The sequence below is a fragment of the Schistocerca cancellata genome, chromosome 6 (assembly GCF_023864275.1).
Source record: "Schistocerca cancellata isolate TAMUIC-IGC-003103 chromosome 6, iqSchCanc2.1, whole genome shotgun sequence".
Classification (NCBI taxonomy): domain Eukaryota; kingdom Metazoa; phylum Arthropoda; class Insecta; order Orthoptera; family Acrididae; genus Schistocerca; species Schistocerca cancellata.
Genome location: NC_064631.1, coordinates 170,999,741 through 171,022,997, shown reverse-complemented (window position 1 = coordinate 171,022,997; position 23,257 = coordinate 170,999,741). Strand labels below are relative to the sequence as shown.

Genomic DNA, 23,257 nt, shown 5'->3' with positions numbered 1-23,257 from the left:
GCCAGAGTTAGATTACATCCTATTTTTGCTCACAGCTGATGTATACCCCTATAAACAATAGTGCGCACTGTAGCCTTTTACAAACCCATGCGAACGATGCATGCTTATGAAGTCTGACAGATGAATAATTACCTCACCGCTCGCAGTCAGATTACTGATGACATCAAGAACTCGGATAAAACCTCCTGACAGCAGCTTTATCACTATGCATTGTCAAAGATATTCTATTAATTAACAGATATATCAATCATTGGAACTGTATATTCGTATGTAACATTTTCAGTAATCTGAGACAATATATTCCAATATCCAGAGCATTCCTCTCCGAGTAGTGGGTGATAATAACTGAAACACTTCATCCACCTTAACATTATTTCCCGGTATACACATGTAATTAACACTTTGCGCCCTCCCTCCTTACAGCATTATTAGATTTTATGGCTTCTTAAATTTAACTTCAACTGCTCGGTCTGATGGAACTAGAACTTATGCGTTTGAATAAGAATTAGCCAAAAGTTGGCAACGCGCGACCATATGAATGAGAGGTACACATATTAGGAGAATGATTACGAAAGATGTATATATATCATAGGAAATGACTGTTTGGTATATTTGACAGTTTAAGTGAAAGATTTATTACTGTGAGCAATTTTGTGAGGCTGAAGACATGAGGGATAACGTATTATTTGGCTGCCACAGATTGTGTTATTGAGCAGAGCTCATGCGAGCGAAGGAGTCGGAAACAGTTATCGACCTGAGAGCGAGATATAGTGTTGTGTCGTGGCAGAGTGAAAAACTTGGATGGCGGATGTACCGCACAAAGAACAGACATACTCCCTGATACATAACTGAGGAAGACGATTTTATTTGAAAAAAAGGTCATCTGCAGTGAGTTATTTTGCTGCAAGAGTTTTGTTTTTAACAATATCTACTTTTTGTTGTCCAGCGTGAACAATCAGTCATGTGTTCATTATTTTGCTTAGCTTCCTTCCCCCACTGTTAGTTAAAATATTCCAGTCAGAAAGGCAAAGAGTAAAGTTTAATTTACGAAAATGGAATAAAGGAGGATGAGGTAGTTGCCGCGCAGTGGTTTATTTCAGATACATGCAGTTCGGCACTTCACTTTCTTGCTGCGTGCCGACAGAGAAGAGACAAGGTACCCATTGCAAGGTAACAACCTTTTTTGGGGCCTAAATGAACCTTTTGAGAGACAATTTGGGACAATATTCATTTACAAAATTCCATATGAGATGAGTTGGTGCGTTTATCCAACAGGGAATATTTTTGTTACTCAACAGTTAGCTATTGTGTGTGATTGTTTCATCAGATAGCCATTCTATGTATTGTTTATAACTATTGTTTATGTTCAGTCTCATTTACAGATAGTCAGATGCAATTTAGATAAACTGATATCGAATACATCAACAGTAATTTCTATAGTTATGTTCGTATTTAAAAATAGGGAAGTAAAGGCGATTGTAGATCAGAATACATGGGAATTTAAAAGTACTTGCTTTCACATTGCTAGCTGGAGGTATTGTCACATAGTTTCCTAAGTCTACAGCCAAATAAGTTTCACACATAACTACCGTGATTTATCATAACATAGTCTACCGGGTAACATATCATTTTCGATGGAATGCCCTCCACTCTAATACTTTCTAGTGTGGTGTTCCAAACAACTGTATTACCATTTCTTCCTCAACTACACCTCTATTATTCGGCCTAGTATCATCCACAGTTCACAACTGCTATAGGATTAAACAGAATTCAACAAAAACCACTGGACAGTACAGTATTGGCAGGAAGAACTCACGTGACTGAGAAAAACTCCCAGAACGACGATCCAGCCCCAGCCGCCGTCAGGGGGCACCAGCTCGTACTGAGGCGTCGATGATGCCGTCATCTCTGCCGCATCTGTAACAACACGGAAACGACGATGTAATTTATGTTCACTTTGGCCTTCAGGAATGCAACACTCGCTCAGGCGGACAAGATGGAACAGAAACTGATGGCTGTTGTCGAATGATTGGCCCAGTGGTTCTAAATCATGATAATGAGGTGGTGAATTGATTGCTGTCCCATCTAAGCATACAGGTTAGTTTTCCCCCAAGTGTCTGTAGAGGAAACGCAGGTTCGGACTTTTAGAGCACCCTCTTGGCTGGTGGCGGGATTATATTATAATTGACAAAAGAACATATGTTCAAAATGGCTCTGAGCACTATGGGACTTAACATCTGTGGTCATCAGTCCCATAGAACTTAGAACTACTTAAACCTAACTAACCTAAGGACATCACACACATCCATGCCCGAGGCAGGATTCGAACCTGCGACCGTAGCAGTCACGCGGTTCCGGACTGAGCGCCTTAACCTCGAGACCACCGCGGCCGGCAGAACATATGTTTTACGCTTCGGTAATTAATAAATACAAAATGAAAACTTAAAATAAATAAATAAATAAATAAACACAGAAAGATGAATACCTGAGATCAGACCTAAATTCAGTTAGTAATTACTATTATTTACAAACAGGCGTCCTATTAGTGCACTTCTTCATACTTCAAACTAATCAGTCTGTTGCACATCAACATTTCTGCACTGGATAACTTATTGTTCGCCCTGTAGCAGTTTGAGGGTTCACGATTGCCACTTCTTCCTTACTGTTTATGGAAAGAATGTCTGGATGACTCGGAAATGTGAAAGATGGTGACGGTCCATGTGGATGTAAGAAACTAACCGTGATTTCATCTTTCTCCTGATTTTTTTCAAGTACACAGGTTAACTACCAGCGTCCACTATAATCACAAGCAACATATCCTTTTATGTCTTTGATCGGTATTGTATCACTGTCAGAAAATGCCACCAGTTCAATTTTACTATCATCAGAGTTTTGTTATTATTTTGTGCTTGCTAAAAGGAATAAAAGTGTGAAGTTTTTGTGTCCCTACAGTTTTGCAGCATTTCTCAAATCTCTCCATAAGTTTCATTTCTTCATTTTTGTGATCTTCTTCAGTAGCATACTTGAAGTTCATTCCTTCTATGTTATCCTTGGCAAACATATAAAGTTGTTTTGGTGTCATTATTTGATCACTGTATTGCCGTTGCATATTTGCTCGAGCTGCAAGTCGTTTAACTGTTCCACCAACACCATCACTAGCTCCCTTCCTATGCGAGGATGCTGAAAAATGCCATGCAGCTTCAGTTTGGAAATCTTCTTCATGATGGCACAGGTTGATAAAGTTCTTCCTATTTTTATAATGAGTTGCTGCTCCAGAGAAATAATATATTTTTCTTGGTTTTCTACCGAATTTAACAGTCAGGAAGTCCATCAAGTATGATTGGAACAAATTCACAGCAACAGTGCCATGTGTTAGGCATTCTGATATGATTACAAGACTTGTGTGCTCGAGTTTGTTCCCATCCTTGTAATAAGCAACAATGGGATTAATCGTTGCTTGCATGTTTGTCCAGTGATAGCCTTGAACTTCGTCCTGGATGACAAACGAGTAATTATCAGAAAAGTCACAGATCGCTAAGACCTCGCCTTCTTTAACTTCATTTCTCAGTCTCTTTTGGAACATTGATTGTTGACTAGCAACAAATGAATGTCATGTAAGCGATTTTAATTTATCAAAAAAACAATCAATAAAGTTGTCAGACGATTATGATTGTTTCTAGAGACGTGTGATCAACGGAAACCCATTGCTGATAAGTTACATTATCAATATCATTAGTATTCAGCAAATCTTGTAAATATGTCTTGAATGTTTCTCGGCCAGGGCAGAATTTACATTCACCAAAATGACAAGCAGGTAATGACGGATTACATACAACTCTTGCAATGCAGTCTTTGTAAGTATTTATTGGATTATCTTCATCGTTTGTCGGCTGAGGAATGTTACATCCAGTCAGCATGAGTTTGAAGTTTTGATGGGTAGTACACAGTATGTGTACCACTACTTGCAGCTAAAACACAATTTTTGTGATGTAGGTCTACAAACTTCGAAAATCCAATGTGGAACTCTGGACGGTTGTCTTTAAAGTTCGCGTAAATTTCTTTCAAATTACTTAAAACTAGCCGTTTTTGTACTTGCAGTTTTTCTCTGTGGATTACAGCACAAAGCTGAAATTTTAGGCATTTTATATTTCTCAAGTGAACAAACTCATTAAAAAAATGTTTTTGAAGTTGAATGCCCCAGCTTTCTATATTCAATACTACACAATATTACTTCTCTATTCTTTCACTTCCTGTAAAAAAAAATTTCATTATGTTAATAGTATGCAAACATTAGCTGGTTGTAGGCATACAAACTTACAGATTCTTATGAGGTTTGTACAAAAGTACCTTTAAGCTAGATTCAAAACACATTTCAGAGTTAATCACATAATTTCACTAGAGCTGCCTCACAACAAAAGAACGTGTGGGTCACTTTCAACAATGGGTGAAAATTGCTGACAATATCAACCAGAGATAAAATACTGAATAGATTGCAGATAGTAACACCAAAGAATCATTTTATATATAATCTTTAATATGAGAGATGGCTTCCTTTTTTTCCCGTTGTTTTACAGCTATTAATAAATAGTTAGCATCGAAGTTTAATAAGCAGTTATTCATTTCAAAAGTACGATTTGTGGACCATGAAACAAAATCTAACACTGTAATATTTTCATGTGTAGCAAAATAATAGAAATTCACCTATCTGACTGTGATTTTGGAGAATCGTGGTAAACATAAAATTGCTTTTGATTGTGATCCCATGCTCATCCCAAGTTGAAACTTTCAGAATATGTATATGTAAAGTTTATTTTTCACATCTATTTTTTTGAGAGTTTTAAAAATACAGCTTTTCAATATTCGGTAAATTGATGTTTGGTATCAAATAAAAACTCTTTAAAAGAGCTTTCCAATGAAGTAAATTTTATTGTTCTAGCTTAATTAGAACACGAGTTATAAAGAAAACAACATTGTTCAGCGAGTCAAAAATTTGTCATTTTTAAAATTTTTGAAAATCCATTAGTCGGTAACTTTTTATCAGAAAAATGTGAAAAAGTTAACTTCTGCTACTATTTATGAGTACTATAGGCATACTTAATTTCATTTAAATCCAAGAGGGTAAGGTTGAAAACGATGGTTTCATTTGTTGATTTGACGTGGAATGACCCGCATTTACAGTATATGACTTAAGAACTGACGTGACCAAAAGTCGAGCAGGACAAATGACAACAGATGAAACGAAAGTTGTGGAGGAATGGGAAAACTGTTTCGCAAATCTCTTGAATGTGGACGACACCATCAGCAGCGTTGCGACAGCAGTATCTGAAGAAGAAGTGGAAGAACTGTACAGAGAAGACGGAGTAACAACGGCAGCTGCAGATAATGAACTGCTGGGGATTGAAGAAGTAGACGAAGCCTTAAAAATGATGGAGAGAAGAAAGGCACCAGGAATAAATTGCTTCCCTGCAGAGATGCTGAAAGAGGGAAGAGAGATCCTGCAAGAGACTGTACGCCCTAATCTGTTTAATTTGGAGGAGAGGATCCAGACAGAATGGAAGCACTCTGTCATTTGCAGAATACTAAATAAAGGAGACCCAATGAGATTAAGCAACTATAGGGGAATTAAACCACGATAAATAAGACCGCTTCAGCTGTATGACAAATCTTTATTTCTGATACAACTAGTTTCGCAGCATTAAACCCACGTATTCAGGGATCCAGATTTATACTTCATTCCAAACGTTGTTGAAGATGTGGATCTAACGCCACGAAACTAGTTGGATCAGAAATAAAGATTTATCATACAGCTGAAGCAGTCTTGTTCATCATAGCTCAATTCGACAGTACAAAATTTGGTGCCACAGAGGAATTACCTTACTATGCACAACATACATGATCCTTCGCACGATGAAGCAGGTAATAGGATACGTCGAGGAAGTACTTAGATTCCTACAAGCAGGTTTTAGGGAGGGAAAATCAACCGTAAACCAACAACATATACTAAGGCAAATGCTATTAGACAGCTGGGAATTTCGCAGAGATGTTCATTGTTCCAAGATGCGTATGGTAGTGTAAAGAGGCAAGCAATATGGCAAGAACTGGAAAGGGCGCAGATTCCCAGGAAACTAATAAAACTAGCACAAGCACGTATTCAAGAGACAAAAATCACAAAGAAGGTGAATGCAAAGACATCAGAGAAATTCAATGTGAAGTGAGTGCAACAGAGAGACTGCCTCCCCCTCCTTCTCGTTATGCCGGTTCTGGAAAGAGCACTGAGAAAGGTAGCAAGCCTGGAGACAGGAATGCCGCCACGTAGAAGTTTCAAGACTGTGCTGAATGTTTTAGTTTATAGCAGTGAATGAGCAAGATGTGGTTAAGATGACAAGAATGTTAATGGGAGAGGCAATGAGGTCTGGCTTGAGGATGAATATGAATAAGATCGGATACATCGTAGTGGGCAGAGAGAAAAAGCACACAGTTTTAGATGTAGATAGTAAAATTTTTGAAATAGAGAGAGTTCAGGTATGGAGGCAAGACTCAGTGAAAGGAGTGAGGTGGACCATGATATAATGGCAAGAATCCAGAATCTACAAGACATCTACATCTACATCTACATCCATACTCCGCAAGCCACCTGACGGTGTGTGGCGGAGGGTACCTTCAGTACCTCTATCGGTTCTCCCTTCTATTCCAGTCTCGTATTGTTCGTGGAAAGAAGGATTGTCGGTATGCCTCTGTGTGGGCTCTAATCTCTCTGATTTTATCCTCATTGTCTCTTCGCGAGATATACGTAGGAGGGAGCAATATACTGCTTGACTCCTCGGTGAAGGTATGTTCTCGAAACTTCAATAAAAGCCCGTACCGAGCTACTGAGCGTCTCTCCTGCAGAGTCTTCCACTGGAGTTTATCTATCATCTCCGTAACGCTTTCGCGATTACTAAATGATCCTGTAACGAAGCGCGCTGCTCTCCGTTGGATCTTCTCTATCTCTTCTATCAACCCTATCTGGTACGGATCCCACACTGCTGAGCAGTATTCAAGCAGTGCGCGAACAAGCGTACTGTAACCTACTTCCTTTGTTTTCGGATTGCATTTCCTTAGGATTCTTCCAATGAATCTCAGTCTGGCATCTGCTTTACCGACGATCAACATTATATGATCATTCCATTTTAAATCACTCCTAATGCGTACTCCCAGATAATTTATGGTATTAACTGCTTCCAGTTGCTGACCTGCTATTTTGTAGCTAAATGATAAAGGATCTATCTTTCTGTATATTCGCAGCACATTACACTTGTCTACATTGAGATTCAATTGCCATTCCCTGCACCATGCGTCAATTCGCTGCAGATCCTCCTGCATTTCAGTACAATTTTCCATTGTTACAACCTCTCGGTACACCACAGCATCATCTGCAAAAAGCCTCAGTGAACTTCCGATGTCATCCACCAGGTCATTTATGTATATTGTGAATAGCAACGGTCCTATGACACTCCCCTGCGGCACACCTGAAATCACTCTTACTTCGGAAGACTTCTCTCCATTGAGAATAACATGCTGCGTCCTGTTATCTAGGAACTCCTCAATCCAATCACACAATTGGTCTGATAGTCCATATGCTCTTACTTTGTTCATTAAACGACTGTGGGGAACTGTATCGAACGCCTTGCGGAAGTCAAGAAACACGGCATCTACCTGTGAACCCGTGTCTATGGCCCTCTGAGTCTCGTGGACGAATAGCGCGAGCTTGGTTTCACATGACCGTCTTTTTCGAAATGCAGCCTGCTGTCCTATGCGGAGCAGAGACCTTCATTACGACACAAAAGATTGAAACAAAACTCCTGAAATTTGAGAGTGCTAATCTGAGACAGATTTTTACGCCAATGAAGGATGGAGACGGCAGGAGAAAAAAGAATAACCGCGAATTGGAGGAGTTGTACAAGTCGCTGGGCATTGTGGATGTGTTTGGAAAGAGGAGACGGAAGGGGCATGGGATCGTAGAGAAGGCCAGATTGCCAGGCAGGTGGTGGATCATCACATCATAGGCGCCAGATCGAGGGGAAGACCGCAACTGAGGTGGACTGACGGCTCAGAGAGGATATGTGTACGATGGGAATAGCTGGAGACGACTACATGAATCGAGGAAGACGGAGGAGGCTGACTGCGGTTCGTGTGGCCACCCTAATAAGTAAGTTTATTGTCCAGTCCCTGTTGCATATTTATACATTATGACTAGCTTCGATCACCCCGGATCATCTTCAGATTTATATAGCTGCACCAGCAAACCCACTGTGTCTATGTCGAAACTACACGACAGGATACCGTCAAAGCTAAGGATTCGAGAGGATCGATGTTCTTAATCTGACTACTTTGGCGTGATCGATCCGCTTGTTGCCACGCCATGTAGCTGTTAGCCACGCTGCCTGTCGAGGTCTTTGCCAGTCGCCCATGGCCGTTTAACCGTTCGATACGGATAATGGAATCTTCAGCATGTTACAGACGAGTGGTCTAGCTTCATGTTTTAACTACAACTGAGTAGCTATGTTCAAACAAATTATGGGAATTCAGTCGGTGACGCCTTCGACAAACACCTATGTTTCGACAGGAGCACACCCACCATTGTTAACACACAAATGCTACGAGAGAGGGCTCTGTTTAAGAAAATTTACAACCTCTGTATGCGCGACAGTGCAGAAGGACCACACACACACACACACACACACACACACACACACACACACTCACGCTAACAGCGCATGGGAAACATGAACAGATAAAACTTTCTGTACGAGTTCTGACTTAGCTCATTTCTCTGTACTTAGTTGACGAAAATAAATTATTTTCACATTCAGAAGAGAAAGTTAGTGATTCAGATTTCGTGAAAAGATCCCGCCAAAACCAAAAACTCATTTGTTTTAATGATTGGCACCCCACCTCGCCTAATATATCCTTGAGACTTCCTTCCATATTTAGCGATAATACAAATCAGCTACCCTCTTCTAACTTTTTTGATGTCCTTCGTCAATCCTATGTTGTAAGGATCCAGTTCTTCACAGCAATACTCTAGCGGAGGACGGACAAGCGTAGTGTTGACAGTCTCTAAGTAGACCTGTTGTCTAAGTGTCCTGCCTACAAAACGCAGCCTTTCGTTCGCCTTACCCAAAACATTATCTGTGTGATCATTCCAGTTTAAGTTGTTTGTAACTGTAATTCGTACGTATTTAGTTTAATTGACAGCTTTTAAATTTGTATAATTTATCGTGCAATCGCAGTTTAACGGTTTCTTTTCGTACTCATGTGGATGAGCTCACACGTTTCCTTGGTTAGAGCAAATTTCCATTTTCGCACAATACAGAGGTCGTGTCTAATTTTGCAATTGGCTTTGAAGGCTTTGCTAGTGGTAAATAACAAAATCATCTGCAAACAGAGCTGCTCGGATTGTCTCCTAATAGTTTATATAGATTAGGAACAGCAAAGCCCTGTAACACTTCCTTGGGGAACGCCAGATACCACTTCTGACAGGAAACGACGAATCCTTCGCGCAAATAAAAAAGATACTCCATATTCATGCAGTCTGATTAGAAGTTTCTTTGGAGGAACTGTGTTAAAAGCCTTCTGTAAATCTAGAAATCTGGAATCAATTTGAGATCCACTATCGATGCCACTCACTCATTACTTCGTGCGAACGAAGAGTTAGTCGTGTTTCAAAAGAACGATACTTTCTGAATTCACACTATGTGTCAACAGACCGTTACATTAACTCTCTCGTTCAGTTATTTGGCCAGAAGAAGAGCAGTATTCCAAGCTGAGTTAAGCGAAAATCTCTGTCTCTATATACAAGGTCACTTGCTAATTTAATCCGAACTGCTTCCAAAGTAACAGTTGTAAGTAGGTTGTTTAGGTTTTGATATTGGTAACGCCACGTAGCGCTCTGTATGAAAATCACTGGGTGTGCTGTGTGCTGTGTGCAGTCTGTGGCTGGTTAGCATTGTTGTAATATTTGCTATTGTAGTGTTGGGCAGTTGGCTGTTAACAGCGCGTAGCGTTGCGCAGTTGGAGGTGAGCCGCCAGCAGTAGTGGATGTGGGGAGAGGGATCGCGGAGTTTTGAGAGCGGATGATCTGAATCTTTCATTTGATGACTATGCCTATCAGTACTTAGTTCGTTCAGTAGTTTGAATCTTTTATTTAGCTGGCAGTAGTGGCGCTCGCTGTATTGCAGTAGTTGGAGTAACGAAGATTTTTGTGAGGTAAGTGATTTGTGAAAGGTATAGGTTAATGTTAGTCAGGGCCATTCTTTTGTAGGGATTATTGAAAGTCAGATTGCGTTGCGCTAAAAATATTGTGTGTCAGTTTAAGCACAGTCATTTATAAATTTTCTAAGGGGACGTTTCACAGTATCCCAACAGCTGTAAGTGCACTCCACATCTCTGTGTCGTTGCATTCTATCGAATGACTGTTGTCAAGGGAATGTTATGCAGTGACAGATTTGCTCAGCCTTTGTAAGCGTGTATGATGCTTATGCTCAATACACTATTCCTGCACTGTTCCTATGGTGTGACCAATGTATGACATGCAACAACTGCAGGGGTACGGTAGAGACCCGTCAAAAGCAAACCAAGTTCATCCTCTAGAGGCCCATAAAGGGCCCTAATCTTAGATGGTTATCGAAAAACACATTGCTTGTGCAAAATATGACCAATCCTGCTGCAACAGTTACCTGCGTAAAACAAAAACACTTACGTGTAACCTCATTATTTTAATCTCTCAGCCGAGTCACATATTGTCCATAGCGCACCGTGTATTTGATCGGTCGTTCACTACAGCCAATATGGAGAAAGTTGACTTCGAGGTGGGCAAACTAAACTGACAAACTTTCAGGGGCTAAGGTGACATGGGCCCCATGAACTAAGGAGCGAAGCACCCCTTCACACAGCCGGATGGCGACAACTATCGGCCTGAAGATACAAATCATTGTGAATTGGCTTCCCTTAAACGGCATGTCCCAACGAAGCATCAACCGCCTGGCTGACCGAAAGATCGAGGACCGGAAGACTGCCGTTCTTTTGCACCTCCACCGTGAACCGAATATTAATGTTAACTGCATTCAAATGATCTAAAAATTGTTCAAATTTTCACTTCCATGAGGCCGAACAACGAAAATATCGTCTACATATCTGAAAAAAGCATTCAGGTTTTTAATAACACCGACTTCAGGCCCCGTCCTTCGAAAACTTCCATAACCAGACTGGCGTTATTGGTGACTAAGGCTCCCCACAGAAACTCCATCTGGCCGTTCATAGAATAAAAGGTAAACAGAAGCAAACTCCTTTAGTATAGCTTTGTTAATTCAACATAAAACCTATACTCAGTTAACCGAAGAATAAGACCGAAAGCTGCTTGGGGCGGCGCCGAATGAACCCTTACCTAATACATGTGGGCGTCGTCCTCCGAATCTCTCGATCCCAGCTGTCAACAAAGGCAGTCAGCCGATCTTGTTATCCGCTAGCTAAGTGGGATGGGTTGACGCAGAGCTAAGCGTGACGACTGCATGCGTGCCTCGTGTGATGACAATTGCAGTGAATCAGACCATTTTCGGAACGCACTTTTTCCTGACACTGGTAGCACGCTAGCTCTCTACAGACCTTCACATCGTTATAATATGTGTAGTAATAAGCTCACTGTAAGTAATTGATGCCAACGACCTTGCCGCAGGGGTAACACCGGTTCCCGTCAGATCACCGAAGTTAAGCGCTGTCGGGATGAGGTAGCACTTGGATGGGTGACCATCCGGTCTGCGGAGCGCTGTTGTTAAGCGGAGTGCACTCATCCCTTGTGAGGCAAACTGAAGAGCTACGTGACTGAGAAGTAGCGGCTATGGTCTCGGAAACATACGGTCGGGAGACCGGTGTGCTGACCACATTCCCTCCATATCCGCATCCAGTGTGAGGATGACACGGCGGCCAGTCGGTACCTTTGGGCCTTCATGGCCTGTGCGGGAGGAGTAAGTAAATGCTAAAGGCACTTGTTGAAACGTCCGAACACTGGGCAAAGTATATTTTGTCTCAGCACAAAGTCCTTCGCTACTACAACACTGTATACGTTGAATGAAGAGTGAATTGTATGCTGTATTTACTGTTGTGTTATTTGTGGTATTGCTGTCAAAGAAAATGAGACACTGTATTTCGAAACGAATTTGTGTATCTACATATAAGGAAACAACCTTAAGCACTCTGTAGAATTCCACGTTGCCGTAGATCAGTTTTGCTATTATATTTTGATAATTTGTTTAATTCGTCTCCCTAAGATGTGTTGAGCTACATGTCTCGCTTGCTGACAGCCTAGACTGTAATTGCACCCCCGTTTTCCGTCTTGCTATTCGGGTGTTAAAACTGTTGCATAGGAAGGGACGATAGCATTAGTTTTTTATGATTGTGCTCGAGCTAAAATGTCCGTGGAAAATATTTTTTGGTATTGTTAGTAAAAGTGGATCGTTGTGTCGGTCAAGGTTATTGGTGTGGCGTATAATGAGTAGTATTACCGAAACTTATGGACTTCAGGTTTGCGAGCCACTTTCCATAACAGAGACTGTATCCTGGTGTTAATAATGGAGATTAGTTCCAAGCCTGCTTCTGAGGCGTTCCCCATAGCAGATATATGAATCCAAATTAATCTAAGGAAATTCATCACCGAATACTACTGTTTACGTAAATTAAAAGATTTATCTCAGTAGCTTTTACATCTAAATCTATATCTATACTCCGATAGCCTCAGGATATACGTCGGTAGTACCTGTTTGTGAGTGGTCCGCATTAAACCTCTCTCATTTCATGGAGTGTATGCGGCACGAAGTATTATGTTGCCTGACGCTACCTGGAAAGCAGGTTCTCGGAACCGTAGAAGTACACCTCCTCGTGATGCACAACACTCCTATTCAAGCCGTCAGCCACTGTAGTATGATGTGAACCTCTACGTTTACCAGACGAAAATGTGAAGTAATTTGTCGCTTTTTTCGATTTTTTTCAGTCTCTTCTATTACATTAAGTGTCCCAGACTGTCGAGAAATACTTGAGACCCATCGAACATGAACCTGTTTATTTCGTGGATGAATTATAGTTCCTCAGATTTCCTCAATCAACTCTCTGTGTGGCATCTGCGTTTCCTGCTACTTGTTTTATGTGGTCGTTTCAGTTCAGATCGTCCCAGACGCATGCAAGTGGCAATTTGCGGCTCATGCTGTTTTCAGTGACTGATTGCCAACCGTGTCATCGAACAATGTTGGGTCATCCTGTCTGTTTACGAGCAATAATGTTTATTTGAGCGTCGATCCTCGACAGATCTTCCTGCATTTCGCTACAATTTTCTGGCTTTTCGACTTCCCTATTCATAACAGCACCATCCACAAACCACTTCATGAAACCCCAGATGCTATACACTAAATTTTTACGTATTTCGCAAACTTACTGTTAAAAAAAGGTAAAAAAAGGAAAGAAACAAAAAACATTGGCTGACTTCACGTTTCACACTACTTTACAGTGTTTGTTTTGATCAGGTTCTATAGATAATGATCCATGATCTGTATAAACCGGGTGAAAAGTGATTTGTTTTCATGTCCTATGTGAATAAATATGATTTGTTTTCATGTCCTTTGTGAATAATAATGATTTTTAAAAAGACGCACTTTTACGCCCTAGAAAACAATCAATGAAAATAGTTCTGAAGTAATTAGAAACTGAATATCTCATATCATAGCAGAACAGTGTTCATGATCAATCATTTTCCTTAAGATACATCACCGGAAATGAAGAGCACATGTCTTTGTGAGGGGTCCGTGACAAGTATCAAACAGTTGCCAAATGAATCAGCAAAAACCCCCTGCTTTTCAACGTACTTGTGGTGGACCTAGTTGACACTTCGTCAATATACAGCAGAATTCTTACAAGTTGTGACAATCCGTGTAGTTATTCAACGAGTAATTTTCTGTCTGATCCACCGCCAAATATGTACCAATCTGTGTCCAGAATAAACACAGATATCTTTCGACAACATCATGTAGGTAGTGTTCTGTCAGATTCCCTCTCTCTCGAGAAGACACTAAAGTGTGGACTGACATCTCCTGACTTCTTTGTTAGCACTGTAGGTCGGCTGTACCATGCCACTATTTCGTATTTGTGCCTCCAGCCACGCAAAGAAATATCGTGAACGGCAAGGGCGATCGCGATATCTCTCTGAATAAACCCGCTCTATCCTGGTGACAGTCTCTGATTACTATACAGGGTGACTTGGGAGGAAAGATACATGCTTTGAGAGGTGACAGTATTGGTGATTATGAACAAAGAACTTCAAATGAACATATGCCCTTTTCTTAATCGTACTCGCGATACAGTTGTTTGAAAAACACGGGCGTCAGTCGTATGTTCTTCTTCACCAGCACACACATGCGAGTACAACCAAAGCGACATTAAGCTACGCGGCCGAGCGGTTCTAGGCGCTTCAGTCGGGAACCGCGCTGCTGCTACGATCGCAGGTTCGAATCCTGCTTCGGGCATGGATGTGTGTAATGTTCTTAGGGAAGTTAGGTTTAAGTAGTTCTAAGTCTAGGGGACTGATGATCTCAGATGTTAAGTCCCATAGTGCTCAGAGCCATCTGAACCATCTAACTGTTGTTGACCGGCTGCGAAGTGGGCTGCAGAAGCTGCTTCCAAGGAGGCTTGGATAAATAAAAGAATGAAGTGAACGAGTGCGGAGGATACAGAAACAGGTCACTAACAGGAATATGCAACTTGAATGTTGTAAAACTGCATAATGGTAAGCTAATAAATGCTTAAATTTTATCTTACGATTTAATCGAAACCTGAATTTTTATCATTCAGGTATATGTTTCTCCCAAATGACTGAAGTTCAGTTCACCAATATGCGCTTGTTTAGTTAGAATGATCTTATCTCCCTTGCCTACTGCTTTCAGAAACTTCTAAAATATGGTGATCATTGTTGATTTATATTTTTAAATATATTTCTCAGAGTAAAATAAATTTTGCATATTTTTCACAGAAGAGGAAACTGCAGGCATAACATGTTGTCTGTAGCCTGACTGTATTTCTAAACTGTGCAGTCTGTGGTACCAAGGAAAATGGTACCTCAGTTAAACAGTGTTACGTTTTTTAACCTTCTATAAATATTGTCAACATCACAATATAATAAATCTCTGATTTTCTCAGAAATGCTTTGACTAATAACCCCAATTGCTTCTACAAATTTTAAACTACCTCTACTTTATAGATCAGTAATATTGTAAGGGGCAAGTGAATACTAAAAACGCATCCCGTTCATGGACAAGTCCCTACCACCTCCCCTCTCTCATCAACGTCATAGAAAACAAACGAAACACTACAGTATACTCGCATCCATTACACTCCCGTACACTGTACAAATACACAAACAACACAATTATCTGACATCCACAAGGAATGGGACCATTGTGCGTGGAGCAAGAACATTCATTTCTACAGACGGCTGAATCCACTCCGTGGGATATCCATGTCAAAAATGTCATACAGCATTCAGTGTTTGTCTAATGGAGGTTCACTGTTTCGCTTGGTGTTGAAGGTTAGGTTAAATTGTATTTTACCTATAAACAACGGGACGTGAAGTTCTGAGTACAATTCCTGTATAGCTAGTCTGAAGCATGATGTATATTGATCAGTTAGATAAGGGTTGAGAATTATGGAGAAAGATTATACTGAGCTTCAGTAAGGCTGTATGCGGATTATGTATGTTTCTGATTTAGATTAGCCTTAGCGTTAGCAGGATATTGTTAATTGTGACCTCTTTCTGTTCCTAGCCCGCATCTCGTGGTCGTGCGGTGTAAGTAGGCTGTTTATGTTTTCTTATTGGCAACGTTACATAGCGCTCTGTATGAAAATCACTGGCTGTGCTGTGTGCAGTCCGTGGCTAGTTTGCATTGTTGTCTGCCATTGTAGTGTTGGGCAGCGGCAGCTGGATGTTAACAGCGCGTAGCGTTGCGCAGTTGGAGGTGAGCCGCCAGCAGTGGTGGATGTGGGGAGAGAGATGGCGGAGTTTTGTAATTTGTCATGAACTGCTATATATATTATGACTATTAAGGTAAATACATTGTTTGTTCTCTATTAATATCTTTCATTTGCTAACTATCCCTATCAGTAGTTAGTGCCTTCCGTAGTTTGAATCTTTTATTTAGCTGGCAGTAGTAGCGCTCGCTGTATTGCAGTAGTTCGAGTAATGAAGATTTTTGTGAGGTAAGTGATTTCTGAAAGGTATAGTTTAATGTTACTCAGGGCCATTCTTTTGCAGGGATCTTTGATAGTCAGATTGCGTTGCGCTAAAAATATTGTGTGTCAGTTTAAGGACAGTCATGTATAAATTATTCAAAGGGGACGTTTCAGCGGTAGCGTTCTCGCTTCCCACGCCCAGGTTCCCGGGTTCGATTCCCGGCGGGGTCAGGGACTTTCTCTGCCTCGTGATGGCTGGGTGTTGTGGGCTGTCCTTAGGTTAGTTAGGTTTAAGTAGTTCTAAGTTCTAGGGGACTGATGTCCATAGATGTTAAGTCCCATAGTGCTCAGAGCCATTTGAACCATTTTTTTCTGTTCCTTACAGTAATGCTAGCGAATTAATTTCTTACACTGAACCACACTTTTTTTACATTCTTACAATTAGGTTCACAGAACGATCTAGGTTTATCCACTGGAATACACATACACTGATAAGAGAACACGTGATGGCCACTGCCCACTACGACGTTGGATGCCGCCTGACGGTGTTTCGGGCACACAACGCTGTAACAAAAGTATGTAAGCGGAGCAGATAAGGATGGGTGAGCACTCTAGCGAAGATATTGGCTGCAAATGGGGAAAACCATTGAGACAAGCGACTTTGACAAAGGGCAGATCAGTATTACACAGAGCCTGTGCTCGAGTATCTAGAAAAAGACGATGCTGGTCGGATGTTCACGTGCTACTGCCGTGAGCATCTACGGAAAGAGGTAGGACAGAGAAACCATCACTAGGCGCCGAATGGTTGGATGTCCACAACTGTTCACAGAAAGTGGGGTTCAGAGGCTTGCCTGCAGATGGTGATCTGTGGGATCTATGCACGATGCTGTTGCAGGCCCCAGTACTTCGGAGCACACCGTTCTTGGTACATTGTTGAACATGGAGCTCCGCAGCAGATCACCCCTACATGTTCACATGTTGACCCAACGACGTCGTCAGTTGCGATTGCAGAGAGCACGGGACCATCGGATTCGACTGTCGATCAGTGGAAACGTGTCGACTCTTCGGGTGAAACACGTTTTTGCTATACTAGGTCGATTTTCGTCTCTACAGACGCCGTTATCGAGGTGAACGGTAGCTCGAAACGTGCAGCGCGCCATGGACGCAGTCTGGTGGGAGCAGTATTACGTTATGGGAGACATTTTCCTGCGCTAATATGGGACCTGCTACAGTAATCGAAGAAACGCTGACAGTTGCGAACCAGCTGAATCTTTTCATTTTTAATGTCTTCCCCGAAGGCGATGTCATCTTTCTGCAGTGTAGTTGTCCGTGTCTTGATTTCTCGGCGACCGGATTCGCCTGATGTGAATCCTACGGAACCCACCTGGGTCGCTATCGGGCTCCATAGCCGCGTACGCAAATCAGCGGCCCGTTATTTACGCTTCATACGTGAGCTGTGCGTAGTCATCTAGGCCCACATACGAGATGCATTCAAGTTGTAAGGCCTCCGATTTTTTTTTCTAATTAACTACTCACCCGAAATCGATGAAACTGGCGTTACTTCTCGACGTAATCGCCCTGCAGACGTACACATTTTTCACAACGCTGACGCTATGATTCCATGGCAGCGGCGAAGGCTTCTTTAGGAGTCTGTTTTGACCACTGGAAAATCGCTGAGGCAATAGCAGCACGGCTGGTGCATGTGCGGCCACGGAGAGTGTCTTTCATTGTTGGGAAAAGCCGAAAGTCACTAGGAGCCAGGTCATGTGAGTAGGGAGCATGAGGAATCACTTCAAAGTTGTTATCACGAAGAAACTGTTGCGTAACGTTAGCTCGATGTGCGGGTGCGTCGTCTTGGTGAAACAGCACACGTGCAGCCCTTCCCGGACGTTTTTGTTGCAATGCAGGAAGGAATTTGTTCTTCAAAACATTTTCGTAGGATGCACCTGTTACCGTAGTTCCCTATGGAACGCAATGGGTAAGGATTACGCCCTCGCTGTCCCAGAACATGGACACCATTTTTTCAGCACTGGCGGTTACCCGAAATTTTTTTGGTGGCGGTGAATCTGTGTGCTTCCATTGAGTTGACTGGCGCTTTGTTTCTGGATTGAAAAATGGCATCCACGTCTCATCCATTGTCACAACCGACGAAAAGAAAGTCCCATTCATGCTCTCGTTGCGCGTCAACATTGCTTGGCAACATGCCACACGGGCAGCCATGTGGTTGTCCGTCAGCATTCGTGGCACCCACCTGGACGACACTTTTCGCATTTTCAGGTCGTCATGCAGGTTATGTGAACAGAACCCACAGAAATGCCAACTCTGGAGGCGATATGTCCAACAGTCATTCGGCGATCCCCCAAAACAATTCTCTCCACTTTCTCGATCATGTCGTCAGACCGGCTTTGCGAGCCCGAGGTTGTTTCGGTTTGTTGTCACACGATGTTCTGCCTTCATTAAACTGTCACACCCACGAACGCACTTTCGACACATCCATAACTCCATCACCACATGTCTCCTTCAACTGTCGATCAATTTCAATAGGTTTCACACCACGCAAATTCAGAAAACGAATGATTGCACGCTGTTCAAGTAAGGAAAACGTCGCCATTTTAAGTATTTAAAACAGTTATCATTCTCGCCGCTGGCGGTAAAATTCCATCTGCCGTACGGTGCTGCCGTCTCTGGGACGTATTGACAATGAACGCAGCCTCATTTTAAAACAATGCGCATGTTTCTATCTCTTTCCAGTCCTGAGAATAAAAATCGGAGGCCTTAGAACTTGAATACACCTTGTACTTCCACAAACCTGCCAACAAACTGTCGGATCTCTGACACGCAGTATCAGTAACATACTTCGTTCCAAAGACTGACAAAGAAGTTATTTAGCGGTGGTCAGAATGTTTTGGCTCATCAACGAATATACGGAATTTCATAATGGTAAATTCTCGGTATATAGTAAGCTCTTGTCTGACGAACTACAATGTTTTTCACGGCACTGTCAGTGCAGAGAAGTTTATTCTCGCGTTTAAGCGTTATCTCTGTTTGCTATCTCTAGGAGAAGACAAAGAGCCGAAGTTTGTAAACAGTGCGTCTTATTCAGTCGAATGAAATACAGCGCTTGGAATCTTGCGTAATGGTGTTCCGTGAAACAAAGCCCTACGAGCTTTCTTTAGATGAGTTGAAACAACTTATCTGTTGTTTTTTCCAGTGAAAGTAACTTATTTACACATGTTTTATTCCGGTGACGGACCACAATCTTTTTTAATATAACAGTTCTTAATTTCGCTCTGTAATGACGATTTTCAGATCTGAGCAGACAGATTACCAATCATATCGTTAGCGTAACTATGTAAAAATGATGTACCCACAATCTGGGACTAAACAAACTTCGTTGTGTACTTATAAAATTTAAGTACGACATACTCAGTTCTAATAGACACGCTGACTCTATGAAGGAAGTTATTACACTGCAGTCTAATATTTTCTTCGTAGGGTCAGTATGTCTATTACAACTGAGTATGTGATAGTTCAATTTTATATATGGGAGGAAACTTGTTTGGCTCCATGTTGTGACCGTATCAGTTTTACATACAGCAACTCGATATGATTAGGAAACAGTGTCTACTCAATTCTGAATATCATCATTACGGACCAAATATTATAATGTGATATTTAAAAAAAAGAATTGTGATCCGTAACAAGAATATACCGGTCACTGGGATAATTTTTCTGCGGTTATGTCTCCGCTCGTGAAAGTAGCTCAATTATGATGGAATATACACTACTGGCCGTTAAAATTGCTACACCACGAAGATAACGTGCTATAGACGTGAAATTTAACCGACAGGAAGAAGATGCTGTGATATGCAAATGATTAGCTTTTCAGAGCATTCACACAAGGTTGGCGCCGGTGGTGACACCTACAACGTGCAGACATGAGGAAAGTTTCCAACCGGTTTCTCATACACAAACGGCAGTTGACTGGCGTTGCCTGGTGAAACGTTGTTGTGATGCCTCGTGTAAGGAGGAGAAATGCATACCATCGCGTTTCCAACTTTGATAAAGGTTGGATGGTAGCCTATCGCAATTGCGTTTTATCGTATCGCGACAATGCTGCTCGCCTTGGTCCAGATCCAGTGACTGTTAGCAGAATACGGAGTCGGTGGGTTCAGGAGGGTAATACGGAACGCCGTCCTGGATCCCAACGGCCTCGTATCACTAGCAGTCGAGATGACAGGCATCCTATCCGCATGGCTGTAACTACTCGTGCAGCCACGTCTCGATCACTGAGTCAACAGATGGGGATGTTTGCAACTCAGCAATCATCTGCATGAACAGTTTGACGACGTTTGCAGCAGCATAGAGTATCAGCTCGGAGACAATGGCTGCGCCGGCCGTTGTGGTCGAGCGGTTCTAGGCGCTTTAGTCTGGAACCGCGCGACCGCTCCGGTCGCAGATTCGAATCCTGGCTCGGGCATGGATGTGTGTGATGTCCTTAGGTTAGTTAGGTTTAAGTAGTTCTAAGTTCATTGGGACTGATGACCGCAGATGTTAAGTCCCTCACTGCTCAGAGCCATGTGAACCATGGCCGCGGTTACCCTTGACGCTGCATCACAGACAGGAGCGCCTGCGATGGTGTACTCAACGACGAACCTGGGTGCACGAATGGCAAAACGTCATTTTTCGGATGAATCCAGGTTCTGTTTACAGCATCATGATAGTCGCATCTGTGTTTGGCGACATCGCGGTGAACGCACATTGGAAGCGTGTATTTCGTATAGCCATAGTGGCGTATCATCCGGCGTGATGGTATGGGGTGCCACTGGTTACACGTCTCGGTCACCTCTTGTTCGCATTGATGGCACTTTGAACAGTGGACGTTACATTTCAGATGTGTTACGACCCGTGGCTCTACCCTTCATTCGATCCCTGCGAAACCCTACATTTCAGCAGGATAATGCACGACCGCAAGTTGCAGATACAGAAAATGTTCGACCGCTGCCCTGGCCAACACATTCTCCAAATCTCTCACCAATTGAAAACATCTGGTCAATGGTGGCCGAGCAACTGGCTCGTCACAATACGCCAGTCACTACTCTTGATGAACTGTGGTATCGTGTTGAAGCTGCCCGGTTAGCTGTACCTGTACACGCCATCCAAGCTCTGTTTGTCTCAATGCCCAGGCGCATCAACGCAGTTATTACGGCCGGAGGTGGTTGTTCTGGGTACTGATTTCTCAGGATCTATGCACCCAAATTGCGTGAAAATGTAATCACATGTTAGTTCTAGTATAATATATTTGCCCTATTAAAACCCGTTTATCATCTGCATTTCTTCTTGGTGTAGCAATTTTAATGGCCAGTAGAGTATTTGGACTAGCGACCCATCCACCTTCTTCACGTGCCGCGAGTTCTGCTGTTGTGTGTGTTCTCTGCGGGGACTCCAACCAGACTGTGAACTACAGTTGGTCTTACAGTCGAGTCGAACCCCGACGCCCACTACGGCCTTTGATGCTCATCTATTTTTCAGAGCTGGCGCTGACATCTACATCTATATAGATTATCCGCAAGAACCTTGACATATAGTTGTGGCTAGTTCGTGGTTACCTGCGTATCCCTAGCATTCGCATCGCTGTTCGTGATATATTTTCTGCCCGCTTTTTTCTGTTGCCGTTTTTACTCAGTGAACATTACGTCATCTGCAACTGTGTGAGTGGCTGCTAGTAAACAGATACTAAAACGTGAACTTCGTATGTCAGCATTCTCAAAAAAAGTTCTGTAACAATAAATAAGGTAGTATGAAAGTATCCATAGAAAACTATATTTCAAAAAACGAATAGTAAAAATGTAATAATGTGCCACTGTGTTTGTATAACCATCCTAATTTCTGCATGCTTTAGATTAAAAAAACCTCTGATAATTTGTCGCCAAAACTATTTTGGGAGAATAAAGAAATAAACGAATAACAAGATGCTTTGCATCAAGGCCGACTAAATTTCTAATATTGTTGTTTTTCTATGCAAACACGGACCAAATGAAAGTTTCAAGATAAAGTTATTGTTTTTTATTGGTTCAAATCGCTCTGAGCACTATGCGACGTAACTTCTGAGGTCATCAGTCGCCCAGAACTTAGAACTAATTAAACCTAACTAACCTAAGGACATCACACACATCCATGACCGAGGCAGGATTCGAACCTGCGACCGTAGCGGTCGCTCGGCTCCAGACTGTAGCGCCTAGAACCAAACGGCCACTCAGGACGGCATTGTTTTTTATTCCTAGAGAATTATGACAAGAAAACTTGCATGTGTCTTAGCAAGCGACGTCTGTTTATCTGTTAATGAAGGAAATCATTTTATGTACAAACATAACTGATAGCATCAGGATATTATTTTTTTAATTATTATGTGTCCCTCGTACAGTGTACAGTGGCCAAGCTTCTTGTTTGAGACCTGTCCCATCGCAGAACTTGATTGCTTTGAGACAGTTCCCAGCGAGCTAGGAATGGAACAGCTAGGTTCTTCCTTGGGAATATTCAGGAGGGGATTTCCCAATATGCCTTTAGTATTGCAACTTCGCACAGCGACACTGCGGGATTTGGGGTTATTTTTAATTTGTTTCTGGTACAATACGCCCCAGACAACAGTATGAACGCCTATACGTGTGTTCTTGTGTACTGCACGAAATTAAAGCCTCTCTCTTGCTTGACAAGCATACCAGTTTAAAACTGTGGACGCGAGCTGCCTCGAGGTAATTGCTCCAGAAGAGACTTTTTTGTTCTACTGTTTCTTCATTCGCCGTGCTCCACGTCGGTGTACTAAGAATTAGCTGTATAAGTTATTGGAGGCAGACAATGGCCGCCAAAAAGCAAGAGAACAAGTCAGGGGATCACATGGCCGGAAATCCTTTGCCACAGAATTATTGAAAAAATTCTTTTCATGCCGTGGAGCAGCGTAAACAAGTTGGTGAATTCTTCCAGACCTACAGAATGAGATGCAGGCAACAAAAAA

At 42.1% G+C, this 23,257-nt stretch overlaps 1 protein-coding gene across 1 annotated transcript in view; it reads right to left on the bottom strand.

Moving 5' to 3' along the window:
- Positions 1-23,257, bottom strand: part of LOC126191147 (monocarboxylate transporter 1-like) — a 210,406-nt gene that overhangs the window by 137,841 nt on the left and 49,308 nt on the right. The window contains exon 2 of the mRNA XM_049931901.1: positions 1,817-1,917. Coding sequence (XP_049787858.1) covers positions 1,817-1,906 — 90 coding nt within the window. The 5' untranslated portion in view covers positions 1,907-1,917. The remainder of the gene's footprint in view (positions 1-1,816; positions 1,918-23,257) is intronic.